At 43.6% G+C, this 22,575-nt stretch overlaps 4 protein-coding genes across 10 annotated transcripts; 2 read left to right on the plus strand and 2 right to left on the minus strand.

Moving 5' to 3' along the window:
• Positions 1–70: 70 nt before the first annotated feature.
• Positions 71–2,749, minus strand: tubb4bl (tubulin, beta 4B class IVb-like). Of its 7 annotated transcripts, none has more exons than XM_076266475.1 (5): positions 2,693–2,749; positions 1,722–1,830; positions 1,372–1,482; positions 1,049–1,128; positions 71–190 (listed from the first exon to the last, which is right to left on the minus strand). In XM_076266475.1, the coding sequence occupies exons 1-5, from the start codon at positions 2,747–2,749 to the stop codon at positions 71–73; spliced, it is 477 nt and encodes a 158-aa protein (XP_076122590.1). The 7 variants fall into 7 exon arrangements, with proteins under 7 accessions (XP_076122590.1, XP_076122589.1, XP_076122588.1 ...); XM_076266474.1 differs by having other exon boundaries at positions 71–279; positions 1,006–1,128; XM_076266473.1 differs by having other exon boundaries at positions 71–310; positions 812–1,128.
• Positions 2,750–7,536: 4,787 nt separating this feature from the next.
• On the plus strand, positions 7,537–11,438 carry LOC143102700 (zinc-binding protein A33-like). The gene is made up of 6 exons (XM_076266466.1): positions 7,537–8,304; positions 8,933–9,028; positions 9,114–9,344; positions 10,211–10,233; positions 10,353–10,471; positions 10,706–11,438. The coding sequence occupies exons 1-6, from the start codon at positions 7,900–7,902 to the stop codon at positions 11,239–11,241; spliced, it is 1,410 nt and encodes a 469-aa protein (XP_076122581.1). The 5' UTR covers positions 7,537–7,899; the 3' UTR covers positions 11,242–11,438.
• A 105-nt stretch (positions 11,439–11,543) lies between these two features.
• On the plus strand, positions 11,544–15,954 carry LOC143102701 (nuclear factor 7, ovary-like). Its single transcript, XM_076266467.1, has 7 exons — positions 11,544–11,676; positions 12,585–12,989; positions 13,503–13,598; positions 13,896–14,126; positions 14,390–14,412; positions 14,665–14,783; positions 14,996–15,954. Exons 2-7 carry the CDS (start codon positions 12,594–12,596, stop codon positions 15,526–15,528), a joined length of 1,398 nt encoding a protein of 465 aa, XP_076122582.1. The 5' UTR covers positions 11,544–11,676; positions 12,585–12,593; the 3' UTR covers positions 15,529–15,954.
• Positions 15,955–16,004: 50 nt separating this feature from the next.
• On the minus strand, positions 16,005–17,159 carry LOC143102703 (G-protein coupled receptor 183). The gene has a single exon (XM_076266476.1). The coding sequence runs from the start codon at positions 17,031–17,033 to the stop codon at positions 16,017–16,019; it is 1,017 nt and encodes a 338-aa protein (XP_076122591.1). The 5' UTR covers positions 17,034–17,159; the 3' UTR covers positions 16,005–16,016.
• Between the last annotated feature and the right edge of the window lie 5,416 nt (positions 17,160–22,575).

Below are 22,575 nucleotides of genomic sequence, written 5' to 3' on the forward strand. Positions count from 1 at the left end.
GAGGAAAGCCGAAGGATGGAATTAGGATGGAGTGATGGGGGGAGGGGTGGAACTCTGGTTGAGCGGAGATTTAGGCGACCTCCTCTTCGCCCTCCTCCTCGAATTCGCCCTCCTCGGCGGTGGCATCCTGGTACTGCTGGTACTCGGACACCAGGTCGTTCATGTTGCTCTCGGCCTCGGTGAACTCCATCTCATCCATGCCCTCGCCTGTGTACCAGTGGAGGAAGGCCTTTCGGCGGAACATGGCGGTGAACTGCTCGGAGATGCGCTTGAACAGCTCCTGGATGGCGGTGCTGTTACCGATGAAGGTGGCGGCCATTTTGAGACCACGTGGGGGGATGTCACAGACGGCGGTCTTCACGTTGTTGGGGATCCACTCGACAAAGTAGCTGCTGTTTTTGTTCTGGACATTGAGCATCTGCTCGTCCACCTCCTTCATGGACATGCGGCCGCGGAAGACGGCGGCCACTGTGAGGTAGCGCCCGTGGCGTGGGTCGCAGGCAGCCATCATGTTCTTGGCGTCGAACATCTGCTGGGTCAGCTCAGGCACTGACAGAGAGCGGTACTGCTGGCTGCCTCGGCTGGTGAGGGGGGCGAAGCCGGGCATGAAGAAGTGCAGGCGAGGGAAGGGCACCATGTTGACGGCGAGCTTGCGGAGGTCAGCGTTGAGCTGGCCAGGGAAGCGTAGGCAGGTGGTGACGCCGCTCATGGTGGCCGACACGAGGTGGTTGAGGTCGCCATATGTGGGCGTGGTCAGCTTGAGAGTGCGGAAGCAGATATCGTAGAGGGCCTCGTTGTCGATGCAGTAGGTCTCGTCGGTGTTCTCCACCAGCTGATGGACGGATAGTGTGGCGTTGTAGGGCTCCACCACTGTGTCTGACACTTTTGGCGAGGGCACCACGCTGAAGGTGTTCATGATGCGGTCGGGGTACTCCTCACGGATCTTGCTGATGAGCAGGGTGCCCATGCCCGAGCCAGTGCCACCGCCCAGGGAGTGGGTGAGCTGGAAGCCCTGCAGGCAGTCGCAGCTCTCGGCCTCTTTCCTCACCACATCCAGGACAGAGTCAACCAGCTCAGCTCCCTCAGTGTAGTGGCCCTTGGCCCAGTTGTTTCCAGCACCACTCTGGCCTATGATATGGAACATTATTCCACACAAATGAAGGCTTGGGCATTCAACTAGAACTATTACTAAAACTGAATCATCACTGAGACACTAGGGCATGCTAAGGCCTATGTATCATGTTCACTGAAGACTTAAAGAAGATTCAAAGCTTTGTGGGTTTTTTTTACAATTTCTGTAAGTGGGTCATTTTAAATGGATATCAACTGAAATGAATACAGAGGGTATTTGAGAAAGGTGCCATTATTCACCAAAGACGAAGTTGTCGGGCCTGAAGATCTGACCGAAGGGACCCGATCGGACAGAGTCCATGGTACCAGGCTCCAGATCCACCAGGATGGCACGAGGAACATACTTCCCACCTGACAGGACCGACACAGATATTTACCATTACTCCCCTTCTAGCATAACATAACTGTTCTTAAAATATACCTATTTATCTTTTTAAACGAAATAACAATATTAAGTAAGTTAACAAAAATATAAAATACTACAGGAATTGAGGACGACGACACATAAATATAGCTAATTTATTCACTAATTTAGTTGATTCTTAAGCCAAAAAAAGAAAAGAAAAACATGCAATAAGAAATGTACACACCTGAGGCCTCATTGTAATAAACACTTATCCTGTCTAGCTGGAGGTCGCTGTCTCCATGGTATGTGCCGGTTGGGTCGATGCCGTGTTCATCGCTGATCACCTCCCAGAACTGAGGCGGAGGAGAGGAAAGGCGGACGCCACGGGGGAAAGGGAAGAAGATTAGGACATACTGTATTTTCATACTCGCATGCAAAAATCGAAAATCCTCATGCTGCAGGATTATCCAACCGAAAAGCACGAATGTTTGAGCAAATTATACGTTTATGGATGACTAGCCTACAAATGAATGGTACTGTCTGTCCTTTAGTGGGGGATGGATGGTGCAAAAGACTCCCAAGCATATTCGAGGTTTCCCCATGTTCATATAAACTATAAGCTTTAAGTTACTATTTTCTCTTTCCTGATTTAAAAACATGTAAACCCCCAATTATTCTGTTCATTTTGTTGCGCGCGATTGAACCCTGAGAAAATTGGTCATTCTGCAAAAGGATGCTTACTCATGTAATAACAATGCAATTGATCTCCCTGATTCCTTCAGAGTGTTGTATAACTGGTAGATATAAATATTGGGCTGTAATTATGCTACAATTATCATATAACTCACAACCACGCAAAGACAATATGGCCAACATGACCAATATTGCCTGGTTGTATAAAAAACGGGTGTCTTTTCAGGCTTTCCACCTTCCCATTGTTTAAAGTGGGATGAACCATTAGGCTACTTTTATTTCATCGAAAAGGCTAAATCTACACTTGTCTCCTACCTAATTCTGCTAAATTCTCATTTCAATCTTGTCTGAAACTTCCAATAGCCTACTTGCATTGGAATTCTGGAACATTCTTATGGGCCGATTAGGCTACCTATAGCTTTTGCCCTGAGTAGCGGCTTTTCGTGTGATCACGCCCCCGTGCAGCTCATCTTTGCGAGAAAAAAACACAAAACAACACAAAAACGCGGTCTTTCAGCCTACCTTTGCACCGATCTGGTTACCGCACTGGCCGGCTTGCAGATGCACGATTTCGCGCATGGTGCCGCAGAAAAGTCAAGATGTTCGCGTGGACAAGAGACTTAAAAACAGCTTGCACAAAGCGTCTCAGCTGGAATGCGCCTATTCTCTCTCCGTGGCTTGAGTCCCATACGCTTGGAGAGATTGCGCCCGCCTCTCTCGCCACGACTGGGCCGAATCCGTGGTGCAACATGACGTCATCGCCATGGTAACCAAGGACCGGAGGAGAGAAGGAGGTCCTTGGGCTCGTGGAGACACCGGATAGGATGCTGTGATTTGCACATAGTAATTTAGGAGACCATGCTCCGGAGGGATGGAACTATGGTTTGATGTGCGTTTACGTTATGAAATGGCTGTGCCAAAGGTTTATATAATAAGATGGTTGGAGTATTTTTTTTAGCCTTACTGTAGTAAGGGTTCAGCAAGTTCATATCAATGCTAAGCCTCAAGGTTACAGTGGCGCTAACATCTGTCACAGAAAGGCAAAATAAAGAGACATGACTGTGCAAGTGACCCAGTGTAGCTTACTGAAGGCCTTTTTGGTTGGCGTGCTTGGCTTGGAGTAAATGTTTCTATTCATTCATTGGTTCATTCTTTGCATTTTATGCATCGGATTTTGTATGGTCAATGCCATACTTTACTGTTTTTCTATTTTGATCTGAGGGTAGGTTGTGGTTAGTGAATTCTACCTTAAATATTTCCATTTTTAGAGCTATGATGACCCTCCAGATGTGTTAAGGGCCCCCCACTAATTGTCATATATGTGGGAGGGGGGGTTTGGGGGTCCTCCCCCAGAACATTTTTAATTAGTTTGATGTGATTTCCTGTATTCTGGTGGATTTTGGGGATGGCCAATACTAAATTCAATCAGATTCATAGCCTACATCCTGATTTGTTGATATTGAGGCAATGATTCCATGCAAAGGCTTGGGCTTCAGGGCCCCCTGACCCCTTGGGTCCCTGGGCCTGCCCGGTAGGCCCGTGCAGTAATCCATCCCTGTGACCCTCTCCAGTGTTGTAATGTAACTGAGTATAAATACTTCGTTACTGTACTTAAGTAGACATTTCACGTATACTTTACTTCACTATTTAAATTTATGTCAACTTTCACTTTTACTCCACTACATTTCTTAGATAAAATGTATACTTTTACTCCGTTATATTTCCACTAAGCATCTTCGTTACTCGTTACTAAAACATAAAATTAGAAGAAATGTGACTGCAATAAGGGAGGTTTAGCGAATCACTGCTCCTAGATTGCATTATGCACGCTCCGCGCTCTATTTCAGCGCTTGTTTGTTGTTAAAGGAGGAGAGAGGAGGACGCACAACTGAAACCGCCATGGAAGCACGAGCAGGAGCACCTAGTGGAGGACCTCGCGTTATCATAGACGACCACCCCGACGATAGTGGTGAACTCAGTGAACAGGGTAGTGGTGAAGAGAAGGTCATACACCCGTGGCCGTATTTACAAGAAATGTTTCTGTACATTGGCAGCTTTCTGTGTAGCTGAACACTCCGCTACCTGCCTCAGCGGCCTGTGAAAGGCTATTTAGCATCGCAGGACTTGTCTTCAGTCCAGGAAGAGTAAGACTGAATCAGGCCCGGGGTGGGTAATCGGGAGAATTCCCAGTGGGCCGCTTCACTTTTGGACTGGTCGAGGAAAAAAATATTGACATTTGTCACGTTAGTCTATCTTTTCTTAAAGTAGGACACGTTCCGCATTCTGTGCATGACACCAATGCCTTTGCATGGGTTGTAGCCTACGTGAGGGAGTTCTCCCCTCCCAAAAAGAGTTGGTTGGGTCCATATAGCCCGTCTTTTCCAAAAGTTTTCTCAGATACCGATAGCTGAGCCGGCCCTACAGTAGGCTAGACACAAGCGTCAGGAAGAATGGATGGTAGAAAGAGGCCAGGAGAGACTGAGCAGAAGATCAACCAGTCGAAACCAACCACTGAAAATGATGAGCCCGAAATTAGTGATGAGAAGGCCATGACTACAGGGACAAGTAGAGAGGATAAATTAAAGTTATTTAATGTAAGAAAGAGCAATTACCCTACATGATAAACCTATATGCCTTGTTTGCTCAGAAGAGGGTGTAGTAAAGGAGTAGGCTAAATCACCAAACAACAATATAGCCTACCCATGCAAAAAACATGTAGCCTAAACATTAGTTCAATATGCCTCTGTGGAAGCATGGGATAGGCTACATTTCAAATGCTTTCTTTCTTTCTTTCTTTGTTAACTTGTGGAATAGTGGAATATTTTTTGTTAACTTCTCAGTTGAAGTGAATTATTATATAACCTTTACACATTTGTTGAACCATGGTACTAATAAAAACTACAGGATAGTAATAGCTGAAATGTTGCTTCATTTATCCAATTTCCACCACTATGGAAAACGTGGGCCGGTCTTGGGCCTGAAACTCCCGGGCACTGAATTCTGGCAACTTTGAAAACCAGCTTCTTTTGAAGATGAACAGACACCTTTTCAGTTTCAACTAATGACTGGCATATTAGTAGCTGCTGGACATAGGTGGCCTGTGTGTGTGTGTGTGAGAGTGAGATGGTGACCTGGGGAGTAAGCCCTAGAAATGCTCATACTACATGACCAACATGTTCTCCCTACAAGCAGGTCATTTTTTTAAAAAAAGAAATAAGTTATTTATTTTTCATTTTTACCTGAAGTTCATACAAAAGTGAAATTTCTTGATGAGTGAGATTAACCTAACCTGGGAACCCTGAATATGCTTTATGCTTTACTATAAAAAAGCCAAAATAAAGTTCACAATAAAAGTTCAAAATAAAACCGCTTGCTTTTTACTTTTTACTTTTACTTCAAATACTTAAGTACATTAAATATCAGAAAATTACTTTTGATACTTAAGTACAGTATATATCAGATACTTTAAGACTTTTACTTAAGTAATATTCTAAAAGGTAACTTTCACTTCTACCAAAGTCTTTTTCTAGTACGATACTTGTACTTTTACTCAAGTATTGCTTTCTAGTACTTTATATAACACTGACCCTCTCCCCACTTAAGGTAATGACTAATTTGTCTGTGTAGGCCTGACGGGAGAGCCGTTAGTCTTAAGGATCAATATGGTGCTTCGAGGCAGAGCACCAAAGGATGCCGGAGCGAGGAGGACCAAATATAGCTTCTTCTCCCTGGTGTTGTTAGCAACTTACACAACTGATAGAGCACGGGCACGGGCACTCTTACTGGCACCTCCTGCAGAGAAAAGAACCTGTTATATACTTACAGCATTTTTAATACACAAGGTAGTTTAGGGTGCTTTTACAATGAGGCTACAAACATTACAAAGGACGACAGATGGAAGTATGGAATAGGACACAAAAAATAAAGCAGCTATATAAGCAAATAGGAAAGAAACTCAAGGTGAAGTCCTGGAACAGCCTGTGGTCCAATACCTTTTCTTAAGGCCAACATCCATTGGCGGCATCTGACGTGCGTCAAGTGACGCCAAAGTGTAGAACTTCTAGCCTGATGAGCCAGACCCACATCAAGATGTAGGGTCTGGGAACTCACCATTCACAGTCCTCAATCCGAGGGGCGGGATAAACGCTTGTCTTTTAAAGGTTGTATCAACGATGGCGGGGTAAAGTCACTTCTGTTGACGTTCAAACAAAACAGAGAGCTAGCTTGCTACTCCCTCCCCCTCCCTCCCGTGCAATTGAAACTCTCCTGAACGCGCATCTCGTCGGTTATTGGTTGGAACACTTTATTTTGCCTTTGAGTGGTTGGCAACACTTGTTGGTAGCAATTGTTTTTGTGTGCAGATCTCAGAGCCTAGGCTGCCTACAGAGGCACATTTTTTTGATGGCCTGCTTATGGGGCAGGCAGGTAGCGGATCATTAGGAAAGATTTGATAAATGTGATAATTTATGTTTGGGCCTTTTTTTGGCCTGCAATCACTGATACAACCTTTAAATTCCCTCTGCACACAATAGGATAGCGCTATCAAACTTTTGCCAACTTAAAAAAAGCTTAACTCGCGCCACGCTGTTCACCAGCAGCAGCATCCATCTTCTTTGTTTTCAAGTAGCAGGGAATTCGCCCTCCGACTCTATACACGATGTGATTGGCCTGATCGAAGTTTAATTCCTGCAATCCAACGGAGAGTTGCTAGACTACCCTGGCTGCAAATTACATATGCTGCCGCTAGGGTGCGTATAGATTTCTAGGCTATAACTTTATTATTTTTAATCATAAAGATGCCATAATAGCACTTCTTACAGATTTCATCATTATTTTTTGGTTGTAGAGTTCATGAATAGAAGCAACAGATGCCTTTGGCCTTTGTTTCTTTCCTGTGTGGCTATTCCTCCCACAGGCTAAGACCACTCATGCTACTTATGACTGCCAATGCCACACAGGAACTGGGTTTAACCTGGCTCTTTAAATGGGCATTGTTCATGGAAAACCTAACTTTAGATCAGGGTGAGGTTCTACTTCAGGAAGGGAAATCCATCAGCCCTTACAGTTAAAAAAAGAGAAAAGAATGGCAGTGTTGTGAGGATGCAGTCATGAAAACAATGACTGGTTGTACTCTTGTAAAACACTGTAAATGCCAGGAATGATCAAATAATGTCCTTTTTTTTAAAAATTACTCAAATGTTACCTTACCAGCCCCTGAACTTTTTGTCAGTTAAAAAGTTTATGATTTTTAAAATGTGCTACATATGCAGGCACTAATTTATTTAATTAAAGTATCTGGTAATATATGCTATAGCTTAGCAAAGTGTGGGAAAGTCCAATCTAGAATTTTGCTCCTGCAAATGACTGTTTTCAGTATGAAAGGGCATTAGAAGCAGGGCCCGTAATTACACATCAGGACATCTCACTGTAAACAAAACTGGTTCCCAACACCTCCATTAGCACCAATCAGCTTTGTCTTCCTGTTTCTAGACACCAGCTGACAATGTTGTCATACTGGCTTCTGTGTAGCTGCTTTCATAGGCTGAGGCACTGGCAGGCTGACTAGAGGAGGGGTCACTTTGGGAGAGAAAAAAAAAAACAAAAGACATCCTCTGTTAGACAATGGTAGTAAATTCAGCGGAGAGACAGGCAGCTACACGCAGTCAGCTGCTCCACAACCCCTGAAGTAAGCGTCTGCGTTGAAAGTGGTCAGGAAGAGGACCGGTGGAATGTCATCTGGGCTGTCCTTACCAGAGGAGGACCTCTCCTGCCCTGTGTGCTGTGACATCTTCAGGGACCCCGTCCTTCTCCCATGCAGCCACAGCTTCTGCCGGGAGTGTTTGCAGCGCTACTGGGAGACTTCGGGGGCTCGTAGCTGCCCGGTGTGCCGGAGACGGTCGTCCCGACGCAACCCCCCTGCCAACCTGGCCCTCAGGAACCTGTGCGAGGCCTTCGCACAGGACAGGGTGCGGAGGGAGGCCAGCGAGGCCGGCCAGCTTTGCCCGCAGCATGGGGAGAGGCTCAAGCTGTTCTGCCAGGAGGACCAGCTGCCCATCTGTGTCGTGTGCCAGGCGTCCAAAACACACAAGGGCCATGAGTGCCTGCCACTGGAAGAAGCTGCCGTCGACTACAGGGTAAGACACACGCACACACACACACACGCACACACACACACACACACACACACACACACACACACACACACACACACACACACACACACACACACACACACACACACACACACACACATACAATTGAGTGAGATAGAAATGTAGCTGAACCTCTGTAACAGCGAGGTGCTCTATCGCACGTGTTGCCTTTGTTTCTGTTAACTCTGCTTTGTCTCTGTCCTTATATGGAGCACAAGGCTTGCAGAATGCTGTTAATCAAGTCTGTTTTGACATTATCATGGGGCATATTGGCAAAGCACCACTGGAGAGAAAATACTAAACCACACAAAGGTGTAGAGCTGCATTCCTTTCAAGTTGTTTTTACATCAAAAAAATCATCTGTTTTGTTTCTTTGTTTTATGACATCTGTGTTTGATAATTGAACTAATAAAAAAAACAATGCATGTCTATAAATAGAATACAAAGTTTGAGCTGGATTAAAAATAAGAGTGCTTTTCTTTTATAAACTGTCCTACTAACAATGTGTGTTGTGAAAAAGTTATGATTGATCTATCAGTGAAGTGCAGGTCTTTAAATAGAGATATCTGGAATCTGGCTTTGAAGAAAAAAAAATTCATCTGGTTCGCAGGCTGAGCTGAAGGCTGCTCTCAAAACCCTGCAGGACCAGCTAGCTGCCCTTAATAAACAGCGATCCAACGTAGACATGACCCTTGAGCACATTAAGGTAATTACCCCATCTTCATTGACATTAATTGCATGTGCCATGTGAACAACCTGTTTATACTGAGACTGTGGTGTTTCTCTCTCAGCTTCAGGCCCAGTCAATAAGCAAGCGGATCAAAGACAAGTTTTTGAAACTACACCAGTTTCTGTTTGAGGAGGAGAAAGCCGCCCTGTCCAGTCTGAGAAAGGAAGAGGAGGCCAGGCTCCACACGATTAAGGAGAAGGCCGTGTCCACCGCTGAGACGATAGACTCCTTCTCAGAGACCATCAGGAGCCTTCAGCAGGAGGTGGCAGCTAATGACTTGACTGTGTTGCAAGTGAGTGCCTGGGTTTCACAGACACGGTTCGGTTGCCAGATCTCTGTGGTTTTGCTCCATCTGTTTACACTTGCTTAGGACTCAAGGCAAATAGGACAGATTATTTTTTCAATGTTATATGACCATAGAATGCGACTAACATAGAAAACATACAGAGAATATGGAAAGGGGAACACACAAATCCTTATACCATTCTTTTGTATTCCATCCAACAGCCTATAACTGGGTGTGTATAACATACCTGTCAACACTCCCGTTTTTCCCGGGTTCTCCTGTATTTCAAGGTCATCTCCCGGCACCCTCCCGTTTTGTTATTTCTCCCGAAAAACTCCCGTAATTTGCATGGCCTTCAAACTTCATAAACTGTTATTGAGTGTTGTTGATACACTGAACTTGTGTCCTCGGAACCAAATCTGACAGCAATCAGCTTTGGAGTTTGGTAGGCTGCAGGCAGGCAGCTGGTGGATAGCCTACATAACTGGCATGCATAAGGTAATGGTAAGGTAAAAGCAACGACCGAAATGCAGTGTTGAAACACGTGTATAAAACATGTTCAATATGCAAACACTGATCCTGTACAAACACTGACACCCCCCCCCCCCCGCCCGAAAAAAAAATCTCCCGTTTTTGGAAAGCTAAATGTTGACAGTTATGGTGTATAAAGAAGCTTTGATTTAGTAAGTCCCTTAATGTGTTATTGTCTTCCTAATTAGCTGCTTGTGTGGTGGCCAAGCCAACCCATAATTATCCCTGAATCTATGCACACATGGTCTCTTTAAAACCAATCATTTCTGTGTTTTTTTGTTTTCATTCTGATGGAATCTACAAGTTATTTACCATTGCTCATTGTCTGACTATGTTCACAGAGATTTAAAGCAACTATGGAGAGGTAAGGGCATTTCACATGGTTCACTCAGTTCAGTTCAGTTTCTCACTCAGCTCTTATACAGTTACCCATTACACTATATGCCAGTGCCTGTGAATATTAAAGCCATGTGAGTTCCACAGAGTCCAGTGCTCCGAGCCAGAGATGGAGTTGGCCTCAGGGTTGTTGATGGATGAAGCCAAACACCTGGGGAACCTGAAGTTCAGGGTCTGGGAGAAGATGAGGAGTGTTGCTCCACACTGTGAGTGAGGACTGAAACACTTACTCACCACTTGCTACAGGAAGTGAAAATGTGATGTTTTTGTTCAGTATTTGTGACCCAACCACGCTGAACTAGAGAGTTCTTTGTTGTTGGCTCTATCTGGAAGAACAGGAAGTATATTTTTTGGGGATTTTTGCCTTTAATGTGATAGGACAGTTAAGGGTCTGACAGGAAGGGAGTAGGCTAACCTTTTTACCATTCGTTGTGTCCTAGTTCCTGTGATCTTGGACCCAAACACAGCCCACCCCTGTCTCAGTCTCTCAGATGACCTCACTGCCCTGCAGCACAGGAGTCCCGCGCCGCGTCTCCCTAGCAACCCGGAGCGCTTCCACATGAGCGCGGAGGCATTGTGCTCCACGGGTTTCTGCGCCGGGACGCACTCCTGGGTGGTGGACAGCACCGGCAACCAAGACTGGATCCTGGGCCTGGCCTACCGGTCGGTGCAGCGCAGCGCCGAGATCTCGGCCCGACCTGAGAACGGCTTTTGGACACTGTGTCTGCGAGACGGCGTGTACCGGGCAATGACGTCACCGCCGACTGTTCTGACGCTGAACGGGAAGCCCAGGCAGATTAAAGTTGAGCTCGACTGGGAGGGAGGGGAGCTGTCTTTCACAGACTCAGAGGAGGGCGTCACCCTGTACACGTTCACGCAGACTTTTGAGGAGACTGTCTTGCCATATTTCTACACACAAAGTAAACACCCTTTGAGGATTTTACCAGAACCAGCAAGTGTTACCAGAGGAGTTTAGAATGTGGATACCAGGCTGTTTACCTCTGACAGTTTTAGATAAAGTCGTATTCATATTAATGTATATCATATGTTTGTGTTTGACAATGGTCTATGCATTTCTTGTCAAACAAACATTGAATAAGGGAATAAACTCATTGCATCATTGTCAAGTTCATTTTAAGAATAAATTGTATTGTTAATAAATCTTACTTCCTTTTTTCTTCAATTGCCAATTGTAAAATAATTTTCTATGTAGACAAAAGTGGCAAAAGAAAGTATGTGGAGAAACCTGATCAGCCACCTGGGTTTGTTTGTCGGGGCAAAGATCAGCTCATAGATAGAGGCCACAGAGGAAGGGCGGCATTTATGAGGAAGCACTTCAGTATGAGTGAACGCAGTCAGCAGAATCAAGCGTTACTTTACACAAACACACTGCCCCAACTGATCACATCAGGTAAGTTTACATGTATGTTTTAACTTCAGGTAAGAATATGTTGATAACCTTTGGTTTGTATTTGTGTGTTGTGGAACCTCATAATTCAGAGATGGCCTCTGGGTCTGAGTCTCACGTGTGTGTGTTTTTAATGGCCTAGCCGCTAGCTCGAGGTAGGCGCCTGCGCTTTGTGTAAAGGTTTGTGTATGAAAAGGTGTTTCGCCTGGTGTGCAAACGTTTGTATCTCAGCCACGGCCCATCTAAGATCTTGTACACTGTTTCAGCTTATTTTAATGCAACACTATTTAAGATCTTACACTGTTTCAGCTTATTTTAATGCAACACTTAATGTTCATAACAAACAATATGTGCTGAAGTGTGAAATGTATATGCAGACCAAGGAGCCAAGTGTAGCCATCAGGACATTCACTTAGTTACGGAGATATGGTTTTACCTCAAGATAATTAAAAGTTAGTCAAGTTTCAAATGAAAGTCAAGTTTGTTGAAACAGTTTTGAAAAAGTGGTTGGCTATGTTTTGATTATTAAAAAAAACATACAAATCATGGTCCAAGAAATTTAGGTCCACTAATTATATCCTTCCAGTGTTTCATTCATGGCATGGTTTCACAAGCTTAGGCATCTCAATCTCATTTCCAATTTCCTCTTAATTTCTAATCAGGGACACATAATTAAATATCTTGATGACCCAATAGACACACAAATGGACAACATGTTTGCATTCACATTTTCTAGTCAATATTGTCTGTGGCTTCATTCTAGTTGTGGCCTTATTTACTGCGCACATGTGAATAAAGGCACAACTAGGATAAGTTGTTAAGTCGATAGCAGTGATATATAACTGCCCCACAATCTCTCCATGATATGCAGTGATTTTGTGTTTGTGACTGTGTGTTATTCCTCATGTCAGTCTGTAGTCATGGCGTATCAGCCTCTACCAGAGGAGGACCTCTCCTGTCCTGTGTGCTGTGACATCTTCACGGAGCCCGTGGTCCTGACGTGTAGCCACAGCTTCTGCGAGGAGTGTCTGAAGAGATACTGGGTGGACAACAAAGAAAGGCTGTGCCCCGTGTGCCGGAACGTGTCCCTGACGGACAGTCCCCCGGTCAACCTGGCCTTACGGAACCTGTGCGCGGGCTTCAGGGAGGACAGCGAGAGAAGGACGGCGGTGCAGTCAAAGTTGTGCAGTCGTCACGGCGAGCAGCTCAAGCTCTTCTGTCTGGAGGATAAGCGTCCAGTGTGTGTAGACTGTCTGACCGTGGAACACAGGGATCACAAGTTCTGCTCCACACAGGAGGCTGTTCAGATGTACAAGGTCTGTCTGACATGCTTGACAAGAGTTTTGAAGTGTATTGAAAGTACAAGAAAGGGTACTAGGCCTATGTTATTTCTATGGCATTCCAATGACTAAATGATTAAATTGATATTGCAAATATTTCTGTCTAAACCAACTGATGTTTGAGAAGTGCCTATCATTTCTAGTGTAACATATTATGTTAAAATTAGGTAACCACTGTTCAAAAGTGACATGACATACATTCAACAATTTGCATGTAATGCTGTCAAAAGCTGAACTTGTGACAGAGGGATATAAATATTCTGTATACTAGAAATATTTGATTTACCATTCCTTGTAATGCATTCAATGTACCGGTAGTTCCTTATTTTTGCATTTTAAAAGTACCATCTTGACCACTAGGCTGCACTGTCTTAAGAGCATATTGTGCACATACAGTAATTTCCATAAATATATAGTTTGTGTAATAAAGATATAATATCACATAGAATGTTTGAATGGTAATCTTCAGGTATTCTCTTTGCTTCGCAGGATGTTTTGAAGACTGCTGTGAAGCCGCTGCATGAGAGACTGGCAACCATGAAAAAGAACAAAGAAACCTGGGAACAAACTGGACAGCTTTGTATCGTATGAATATTTCCACATAATTTTGTACACATCACCATGAAACACAAAGCCTTATGTGTATGCATTTTGATGGAATTAACTGTATAGAATTGTATAGAAATGTATAGAGTAATGGGATAATTATATTATTTGATTTGAAGAACTATATAAATGTCTTTCCAAAGTCAGGGCCTCTCAATATTTATTAATTATTATATAAGAATGATACAGTCATTATCTAAAACTTTACAAGTGCTTCTGGATCATATTGAGCCCACAACAATGCATGTTCTGACAGTCTAACTGCTTCCACTTCAGAGTCAGGCTAAGTCCACAGAGAGCTTAATCAAAGAGGAGTTCAACAAACTGCATGTGTTTCTGCAATTGGAAGAGAGCATTTTGATTGATAAGCTGAGGGAGGAGAAGGACAAGAAAAATGAGACCATTGAGAATAAAATTGAGGAAATCACACAAGTGATCACATCTATCTCACAAACCATCACCCTCATCGAGCAGGAGATGCCAGCCAATGACCTTTTATTTCTGCAGGTCAGTCTCTGCATGCAGTCATTATGATCCACATAATTCACTAAACCCCACTTTACATTTTACACTGCATGTTGACAGTATATCTGTTTGTATTTATGTTTGTATGACTGCATGCAGAGTATATATATATATATATATATATATATATATATATATATATACTCTGCATGCAGTCATTATGATCCACATAATTCACTAAACCCCACTTTACATTTTACACTGCATGTTGACAGTATATCTGTTTGTATTTATTTTTTTGTCAGAACTTCAAAGACACGGAAAAAAGGTATTGGACCAACTTTTTCCTCATTCACCAACTGTGATATAGTACTATTTATAAATGAATTAGCAATACATGATGCCAATATTATGTATAAGTATATCATCATTATACACATACATACGCATAGAGAGATAGATAGATAGATAGATAGATAGATACTTTATTCATCCCGAGGAAAATTTTAGAGAAAAATATATACTATATATATAAATATATACTATATACTGTACACACACTGTATACATGTCTTTGCAGAACAGAGTGTACAGTTGACGATCCAGAGGATTTAACGGGGGCACTGATTGATGTGGCAAAATATCTGGGCAACCTTAAATACAATGTTTGGAAGAAGATGCTGGATATTGTTTATTTCAGTAAGATCTTTTGTGCTTTACTGACATATGGGTTTGTGGAATGTGGTTTAAATTCTGGTTGATGACTGAAAATCATTTAAAGAGAGGTCAATTAACATTATCAGCCAGTTTGGTCATTCTTTTGGAATTAATTCGAAATGGAATTACACTACGCTAACGAAATCATCCTCTTTCCAGTGAATAACAAAAATGTTCTCTTAATTTTTGGTCAGCACCCATAGTCCTGGATCCAAACACGGCCCACCCCATGCTGAGAGTGTCCGACGAGCTGAACACCCTCTCGGCCGGTGGGGTGCAGCCTCTGCCAGACAACGCTGAGAGGTTTGATACCTACCTCCAGGTGCTGGGCTCCGAAGGCTACACGTCGGGGAGGCACACCTGGGAAGTGGAGGTGGGCCAGAACCCGAGCTGGCTGCTGGGCATGGTGAGGGAGTCGGTGAAGAGGAAAGGGCCGGTCACGCCCTTGGGCCCCGTCAGCGGCCTGTGGAGCATCTGGCACCGCGACGGCGGCTACATCGCGGTCACTACTCCGGTGACCCCTCTGCTGGTGAGGAAGAAGCCGCGCAGGGTGAGGGTCGAGCTAGACTATGAACGAGGGGAGCTGGTGTTCAGTGACCCCTCGGCAAAGGTCACACTGCACAAGTTCAGATACAGATTCACAGAGAGAATGTTTCCCCTGCTGTCTACAGGCACCGACCCACCATTAAGAGTTTTACCTCGGAAAATGTCTATTTCACTGGAGTAGAATGATCAAAACAAGCACTTTCATTTTTAATATGTCGTAGGGTTTTAATGAGTCATTGAATAGGCATATTACTAAATTCAGAGCAGAAAATGTTCTGTGCAGTCATAGAATAGTCCTCATGGTGTCAGTAAAGTCCCAGCTAAACCAACGCTCTACTATCAGTCAAGGGGCAATATTTTGCACATGACACTCTAGACATAATGTTATACAACTATGGCAGAACTATGGCATTTTGTCTTTGTCTTTACTACTAACATTATATTCTTATCCTTAAGTAACTCTAGGATTTGGGTACTGATATGTAGCATATATTAGGCCTCAATCCTAAAATAGCTAGAGTTGCTGATAATTGTTCTCATATAAATTAACAACTATCTGAAAACAAAGTTAAGTTATTAAATTAATAAAATGAAAATGATGTTCAGATGTGTGTGTCTATCTGTCTGAGTGTGTCCTATGAGTTCCGCTGTTTCATGTTCAGTATGGGGTTAGGCCGGGGAAAGAGGTGTGGTGGATGCTACGGTTGCTATGGTTTCTGTGCTGGCGGTGATCGTGGGCTTCTCGTTGTTGGTGGACTGGTTGCGGGCGCAGCACCTCTTGGTCCAGGCCTCGGGCAGGAAGGGCACCTTGTCCAGGCGCGAGAGGAAGATCATTGGCTGGATGCTGCTGCTGATGTTCAGGAAGGCGAAGCCCACCGGCTGCACATAGCAGCGGAAGACGTCTGGCGTGTAGCGCTCTTGAAACGGGAAGAGCGCCACCAGTGGCAGGTAGTTGACTACGATGATGACCAGGATGGAGAGCACCGTTTTGAAGGCCTTCTTCTTCATGGGGTGCATCTCGTCCTTGCCGGCGCCCTTGGAGCGCTTCAGCGCCAGCAGGATGGAAGCGTTGCACACCATCATCCAGGTGAAGGTGGCCAGCACTTCGCCGGTGAACACCTTCTCAAAGTTGGGCAGGCCTCCGACGGCCTTAGCGGCAGAATACGCAAACGTGAGCCCAAACACCAGGATTGTGAGCATGATTCTGTACTTGGGGTGCTTGAGGTGGCCGAATGCAATGGGGAAGACGACGGCCACAAAGCGGTCCAGGCAGATGCATGAGAGGAAGAGGGGTCCGCTGGTGTCCTTTACGCCGTAGGAGAACTTGCTCGCCGTCCAGACATCCTTGCTCTGCCATTGGTACATGTTGGCTATAATGATGGGCGTCATGACCCCGAAGTAGGCGTCCATGAAGGCCAGGCAGCCAAGGTAGATATCGGAGGTGGACGGCTCACGGCGGTTTTGGATCAGGATGACAATCACCATGACGTTGGCCGGGATCCCCAGGATGACATTGATCAGCTGGATGGCCAGGTCAAATAGAATGCCCTCCTCCATGCCCTCGCATCCGTCAAACACGCTGAATGGCTTGGCGGTGGCGTTGACCATCATGCCGTCTGTGGCGTTGAGTAGAGTGGGGCTGGAGGTCTGGTTCAGTCGGAGCTGAAGGCCTGGAGAAGCTGCCATGATCCTCAAGCGGTCGTTCGTCCTGAAATTTGGATGGAGGTCAAATGACTAGGATAAGAGACATGGCACTGATATCAACGACCATCCTGGCTCATATTTGTTAGATAGATAGATAGATAGATAGATAGATAGATAGATAGATAGATACTTTATTGATCCAGAAATTCAAGATTGCACTGATTCAATGTTGTACTTTGACATTTGTAATTTGTTGTAGTTGGGAAAGAGTGACACATTGTTTGATCACTCTTTTGTCATACATATTACGGGCAGCCGTGGCCTACTGGTTAGCGCTTCGGACTTGTAACCGGAGGGTTGTCGGTTCGAACCCCGACCAGTAGGAACGGCTGAAGTGCCCTTGAGCAAGGCACCTAACCCCTCACTGCTCCCCGAGCACCGCTGTTGTTGCAGGCAGCTCACGGCGTCGGGATTAGTGTGTGCTTCACCTCACTGTGTGTTCATTGTGTGCTGAGTGGGTTTCACTAATTCACCGATTGGGATAAAGGCAGAGACCAAATTTCACTCACAGGATCAAAAGAGTATATATACTTATACTATTCTCTTTCCCGTCATCTTAAATAAAAACTACCTTAATCCCTTTGTGTTATTTGGTCTCTCTCTGTCATTGCTGGGAAAAAACATGCCTGCAGCTATTTTCTGTTGTTCAGATCTGAGTTGGGACCCTCCTGAGATAAAATCCCTTTGTGTATGGATGCCCTGTGCATCTAAGAGAGGGAGGACGTCCTAAAGTACAGGCCACTTGTTGTAAAGACTCCTCCCCACCAGTATAAATAGACTGCTACCACAGTCGCACACAGTCTCACAGTCATAAAAGTCATATACTCCTGTTCTGAAACCAGGCATCTTTAGGCCTCAAGGCCAGAACACATATGTTGTACCATATATCTATAGGCCATGCTATTGGCTTAATGGTGCTTAACTTAAGAACAGAAAATATGACTACTTTGTCTTCATTTATCGTAATGACTTACATTTTACAGTAATATTGTTTGGCACGCATCTTATATGCGGTGAACCTCCTGAAGATAGTCATTCAGCAACACACAGGAGGAGATGTTAAATTCTTTGTGCTAATAAATAATTATATTACTCACAGAGTGGCCAGATCTCTCTGTAACTATATATATATATATATATATATATATATATTTGCAGTTAAAGCCATATAAGTTACCTCCCAATCAGGCCCAAACACACCCCACATTACTGAACAGCACAAGCTGTGTTGTTACATTTGTTTGTGTACTAAGCATTGCTGAGCTCTCTGAGAGTCGGAGAACTGTCTCTGCCACTGTAGTGCTTTATATAGCCAGGCACCTTCTGCACGCCCTGCCCCCCGACCCCACCACTGTAGTGCTTTATAGCCAGGCACCTTCTGCACGCCCTGCCCCTCAGCATCTGGAGGGCACACAGGGGCTCGGATCGCTGCCTCTCCACTGCTCCAACACACACACCTGGCCCACGGGGCTCCCCTTCCACCCATCCCAACGGGGCCATGAACGCTGTTTGCTCGAGATCTGCCTCTCTTGAGGTCCTACCACTAATCAATTGTGTGTGTGTGTGTGTGTATGTGTCTCTCTCTCTCTGTATGTGTGTGTGTGTGTGTGTGTGTGTGTATGTATGTGTCTCTCTCTCTCTGTGTATGTGTGTGTGTGTGTGTGTATGTCAGAGTGAAATAAACATTAACTGACACTTGAATTGAGACTACATGCGAAAGGATCAGACGTGACAGCGATACCGCAATCTATTCTCAAAACAATCAAATGTCTAACAAATTGTGAGTCCAAATCTTAATCATAAACTAATATTTAAACTTTAATTGATTATTAATATGGGAGATTTACATCTTATCTTGACAAACCAGCCGGAACGCAGATGGGCACTACCAATAAAGCTAATTAATCATTTCTTGTCAAATTCACAATGTTGAAAATGTCAGCCCTGCTTGGGACAATTCACTGTTAATTGAATCCTAAGGTAATTAACACATCAGCCCGTAGGAGTGAAAGTAACTTATACACTCTAAAATTCAATGTAATCAACTAAAATCCTCTGAAATACTAATTCAGCCTAGGATATCAAAACCAATGATTTATTGGCTTCCCAAAAGAGAACACTAATATTCAGCTGGAATTCACAGTGCATTATGTTTAACATCTAGACTAATTACAAACTCAATTATGTTATGTATATACATACAGTTATATTTCAAGTTATATCTCAAGTTTTTAAGTTTGCTTTGAAGTGTCTGAGTGAAGTGTGAATCTTATATTTTCATTTTCAACAGTGATCTTGCAAGATCTTTCAGATGTAGTGTATTATTGCTGATGCATAACCTGAACAATTATCTAAGGGCAATATGAAAATACAAATGTAGTTTGATCTCTTACTGTTATGATAAAGGTTCGGAAATTGGTACTGCTGAAAGTGGACAAATCACATAATTTGGATAATACAGTGGCTAAAGGCAAAAGACAATTCATAGACAGATCTTTGGTAAAGCTCCCCTTATACAATGTGCCAAAGAACTATGAAGGAAAACATCTGAATAAAAAAGCATCCTCACAACCAACCCTCCATAACACAATGTAATGGTTAAATTGATTAAGACTGAATTGAACTGAAAAAAAAAAAATCCTAATCTACTAATTTCACTTATTAATGAGATACTCACTCAGTCGAAGATACTTGTTGATATTAAAAATGTAAGTGGTTTCTTCCATTAAGTCTTACCTGTATTGAGATAAAAGGGGGCCGTTCTTGAGGGACCTGTTTATAAAGGCTTCTGAAGCCTTGAGGAATTGAAAGTCTGCATTGTGGGGAGGAGGCTGTACTAGACTGTTTTTTATTTATTTTATTTTGTTTTGGGGGGGGGGGGAGTCCTCCACAGACATGAAACAGCTCCTAGGGTGTTTTTATGGTGACTGGCATGGGAGCACATCCATAAGTGTGTCAACAGGGCTGGGTTATCATGGGGCTTGGATGACTCAAAAAAGAATAGGAATCATACAGGGGCCTTCTGTCAGAGACGGAATGCAAACGGTTGAGCTTGACTGGTAGGAAGGTGAAAACCCAGCTTGTGAGCCGCAACATTAAATGGAGACGGACCACAGTGTTATCAAAATAGGCCTCTTATTTTATTTCAATAAATATATAAATAAATCAGCTGTCTGGGGAAAAAGAGCACAAAGATAATTACATACAAAAGCATGGACAGTCCTAGAAGCAAGAAAGTGCTGAAGATGCAAGCTTCCCCATGTCTGAACAACTGCTTGTCTTTTATCCACTTTTGCAGGTGTGGACAATGATTAAAAGAATCACATGTTCCACCAAAAGGCTATTTCACTATTATGGTCAATATATAAGTCCAGTGCAAGTCTAGGATACTTTTTACTTTTATACTTTGAGTACATTTACAAGCCTGTACTTTGTTACTTTTTACTTAGTGAAGAAGTTACATCTGTAATCAGTATATTTTTAACACTGCAAAATCAAAAATCTAAATCAAGGGAATATATGCTTATAACAAAACATGTTTTTACTTGTTTTAAGTTTTTTTTTACCTTGTAGTCAAAATATTCTTGTTCTATTGGCAAATCTTGCCAGATCATTTTGCCTATTTTAAGTAGTATTTCCACATACAAGACAACTATCAAAACAGAAGCCTCTGCCCTGAGGATGCAGCATGTCAGTTGTCCTCACCTCTTTGCTTCGCCATGTCCCTCCAGAGAAAGAGATCACAGGTGCTTTGAACTGTGTACGGGCATACATATTTACATGTGTGTGTGTGTGTGTGTGTGTGTGTGTGTGTGTGTTGTGTGTGTGTGTGTGTGTGTGTGTGCGTGTGTCAGTGTGTGTGTGTGTGTGTGTGTGTGTGTGTGTGTGTGTGTGTGTGTGTGTGTGTGTGTGTGCCTGATTTTTTTTATTTCTCTTTGAGGATATGAGATATTTGCATTTGTGTCTTCCATGGAAAAAACATTGTGCCTTGTACACAAGTGCCCCATGTAGGTCAAGAGATTCCAGCGATTCTTTCTCATAATTTCATAATTTATAAAGACACATAAGGAAACACATTAAATAGTTGAATGCATGTTTAGAGAAATGTACAAATATTAAATATTTACCAAGTAACATGCACTACTAGTATTTACCAAGAAACATGCATTATGACTTAGGTTGTTGATTTATATCTGGTATGTTAGTGTTCGAGATGATCAAGGGTGATATAACTCTGTATCTCTGTGTGTGTGTGTGTGTGTGTGTGTGTGTGTGTGTGTGTGTAGTGATCGATAGTGTTTTCATAGAACACTCACAAACCCTGTGCACATTGTGTCTGCAGCTTCTACATTTGTGATATGGTCATTTCATATCTTTCCATATCATAGTGTCTATTCTGCTTTTATAGCATGTGGATCCTTTGACTCTGTGTTTATCATCAATATAGACATTACATTAAATCTTTTATTCATGCCAGAGATGTAATCTCAGATGATAGGGAGAAATGGCTTGTGGCCCTGCCCACACCCCCATCATCATCCGTGTAATGTGGTCTTTATACAACACTCTCATTCTTGTCGTGACAACACCTTCCACCGGGGGGCAGTACAGAGCTGGCACCATGCTGCACACTGTAGAACAAGAGGACTGGGTCGGTGCCACTGCGCTATCTTCTCCATTGGCTGTAGTAACACAGTAGTGTGACTCCTGTTGTGCTCAAGTTCAACTCAAGCCTCAGCTACACATCAGAATGAGATGACTGAGTCTGACGAAGGGCTCGCGTTTTCATCTGTGTTTTTCCACCTCCGGTCCATTTATGTGTTACTCACTGCCTTAATATTACTCATCGCTTTAGATACACTTCAACAACCATTTTTTTGGATTTTCTGTTCTTTTTCCTCCCTCAGGGAATTTCTCTATCTCTCTGTTTCGCTCTCTCTGAGGCCTGAACTGTACCCTTCCTTTCTGATGTTCTCAGATGTTATTTTTCTTGCAATTCAAATGTGAGTTGCATGGGCTTTATATCGAGAGAGAAATTGAGGTGAGCTCAAACTTTTCTTCTTCTTTTGTCCATTTACGTCTTTCCTCTGCCCATCCCCCCTCCACACACTATCTCTCTCCACTCCTCTGTGTTCACTAAAGCAGAGAAAGTTTGTGTCACAGATGGACAACCCTACAATATGGCGTGCTGGGTCAGGACGTCTTCCACAAGGGAATATATATATATATATATAGTTCACCAGGATCTAACTCAATAAAAATAGCCCAATGTATAAATATTTCATTCTGTTGATGGATGTTGAAAAAGAGGCCCAAAGTGAGCTCATACACAACACGGATTACACGGCGGTTCAGCCCTATCTCCATACCACAGCTTTAAGACTGTGAGGCTGTGAGCTGTAATCCTCACCTGCTCTCACTGCCAGAGATGGGACCTGGAAGTGCTCTTCCTCAGCCTGGACATCAACAGTGTCCTCCAAAGGGCAGCGCAGTCTCCTCAGTTTGTGGTGGGTGGGGGATATGG

The sequence above is a fragment of the Alosa pseudoharengus genome, unplaced genomic scaffold, assembly GCF_046254945.1.
Source record: "Alosa pseudoharengus isolate Yale_2024_CS ecotype anadromous, Long Island Sound unplaced genomic scaffold, YU_APseudo_1.1 YU_APseudo_1.1_scf_4, whole genome shotgun sequence".
In the NCBI taxonomy this organism is placed as follows: domain Eukaryota; kingdom Metazoa; phylum Chordata; class Actinopteri; order Clupeiformes; family Clupeidae; genus Alosa; species Alosa pseudoharengus.

Excerpts from the sequence above, each read along its gene's own strand:
- tubb4bl (XM_076266468.1), bottom strand. The coding sequence starts at position 2,749 with ATGCGCGAAATCGTGCATCTGCAAGCCGGCCAGTGCGGTAACCAGATC. Across the intron at positions 1,483-1,721 it reads TTATTACAATGAGGCCTCAG|GTGGGAAGTATGTTCCTCGT; the intron begins GTGTGTACATTT and ends CGGTCCTGTCAG. Across the intron at positions 1,129-1,371 it reads GCCCGACAACTTCGTCTTTG|GCCAGAGTGGTGCTGGAAAC; the intron begins GTGAATAATGGC and ends TCCATATCATAG.
- LOC143102700 (XM_076266466.1), top strand. The coding sequence starts at position 7,900 with ATGTCATCTGGGCTGTCCTTACCAGAGGAGGACCTCTCCTGCCCTGTG. Across the intron at positions 8,305-8,932 it reads AAGCTGCCGTCGACTACAGG|GCTGAGCTGAAGGCTGCTCT; the intron begins GTAAGACACACG and ends TCTGGTTCGCAG. Across the intron at positions 10,472-10,705 it reads GAGGAGTGTTGCTCCACACT|TTCCTGTGATCTTGGACCCA; the intron begins GTGAGTGAGGAC and ends GTTGTGTCCTAG.
- LOC143102701 (XM_076266467.1), top strand. The coding sequence starts at position 12,594 with ATGGCGTATCAGCCTCTACCAGAGGAGGACCTCTCCTGTCCTGTGTGC. Across the intron at positions 13,599-13,895 it reads AAACTGGACAGCTTTGTATC|AGTCAGGCTAAGTCCACAGA; the intron begins GTATGAATATTT and ends CTTCCACTTCAG. Across the intron at positions 14,127-14,389 it reads ATGACCTTTTATTTCTGCAG|AACTTCAAAGACACGGAAAA; the intron begins GTCAGTCTCTGC and ends TTTTTTTGTCAG.
- LOC143102703 (XM_076266476.1), bottom strand. The coding sequence starts at position 17,033 with ATGGCAGCTTCTCCAGGCCTTCAGCTCCGACTGAACCAGACCTCCAGC.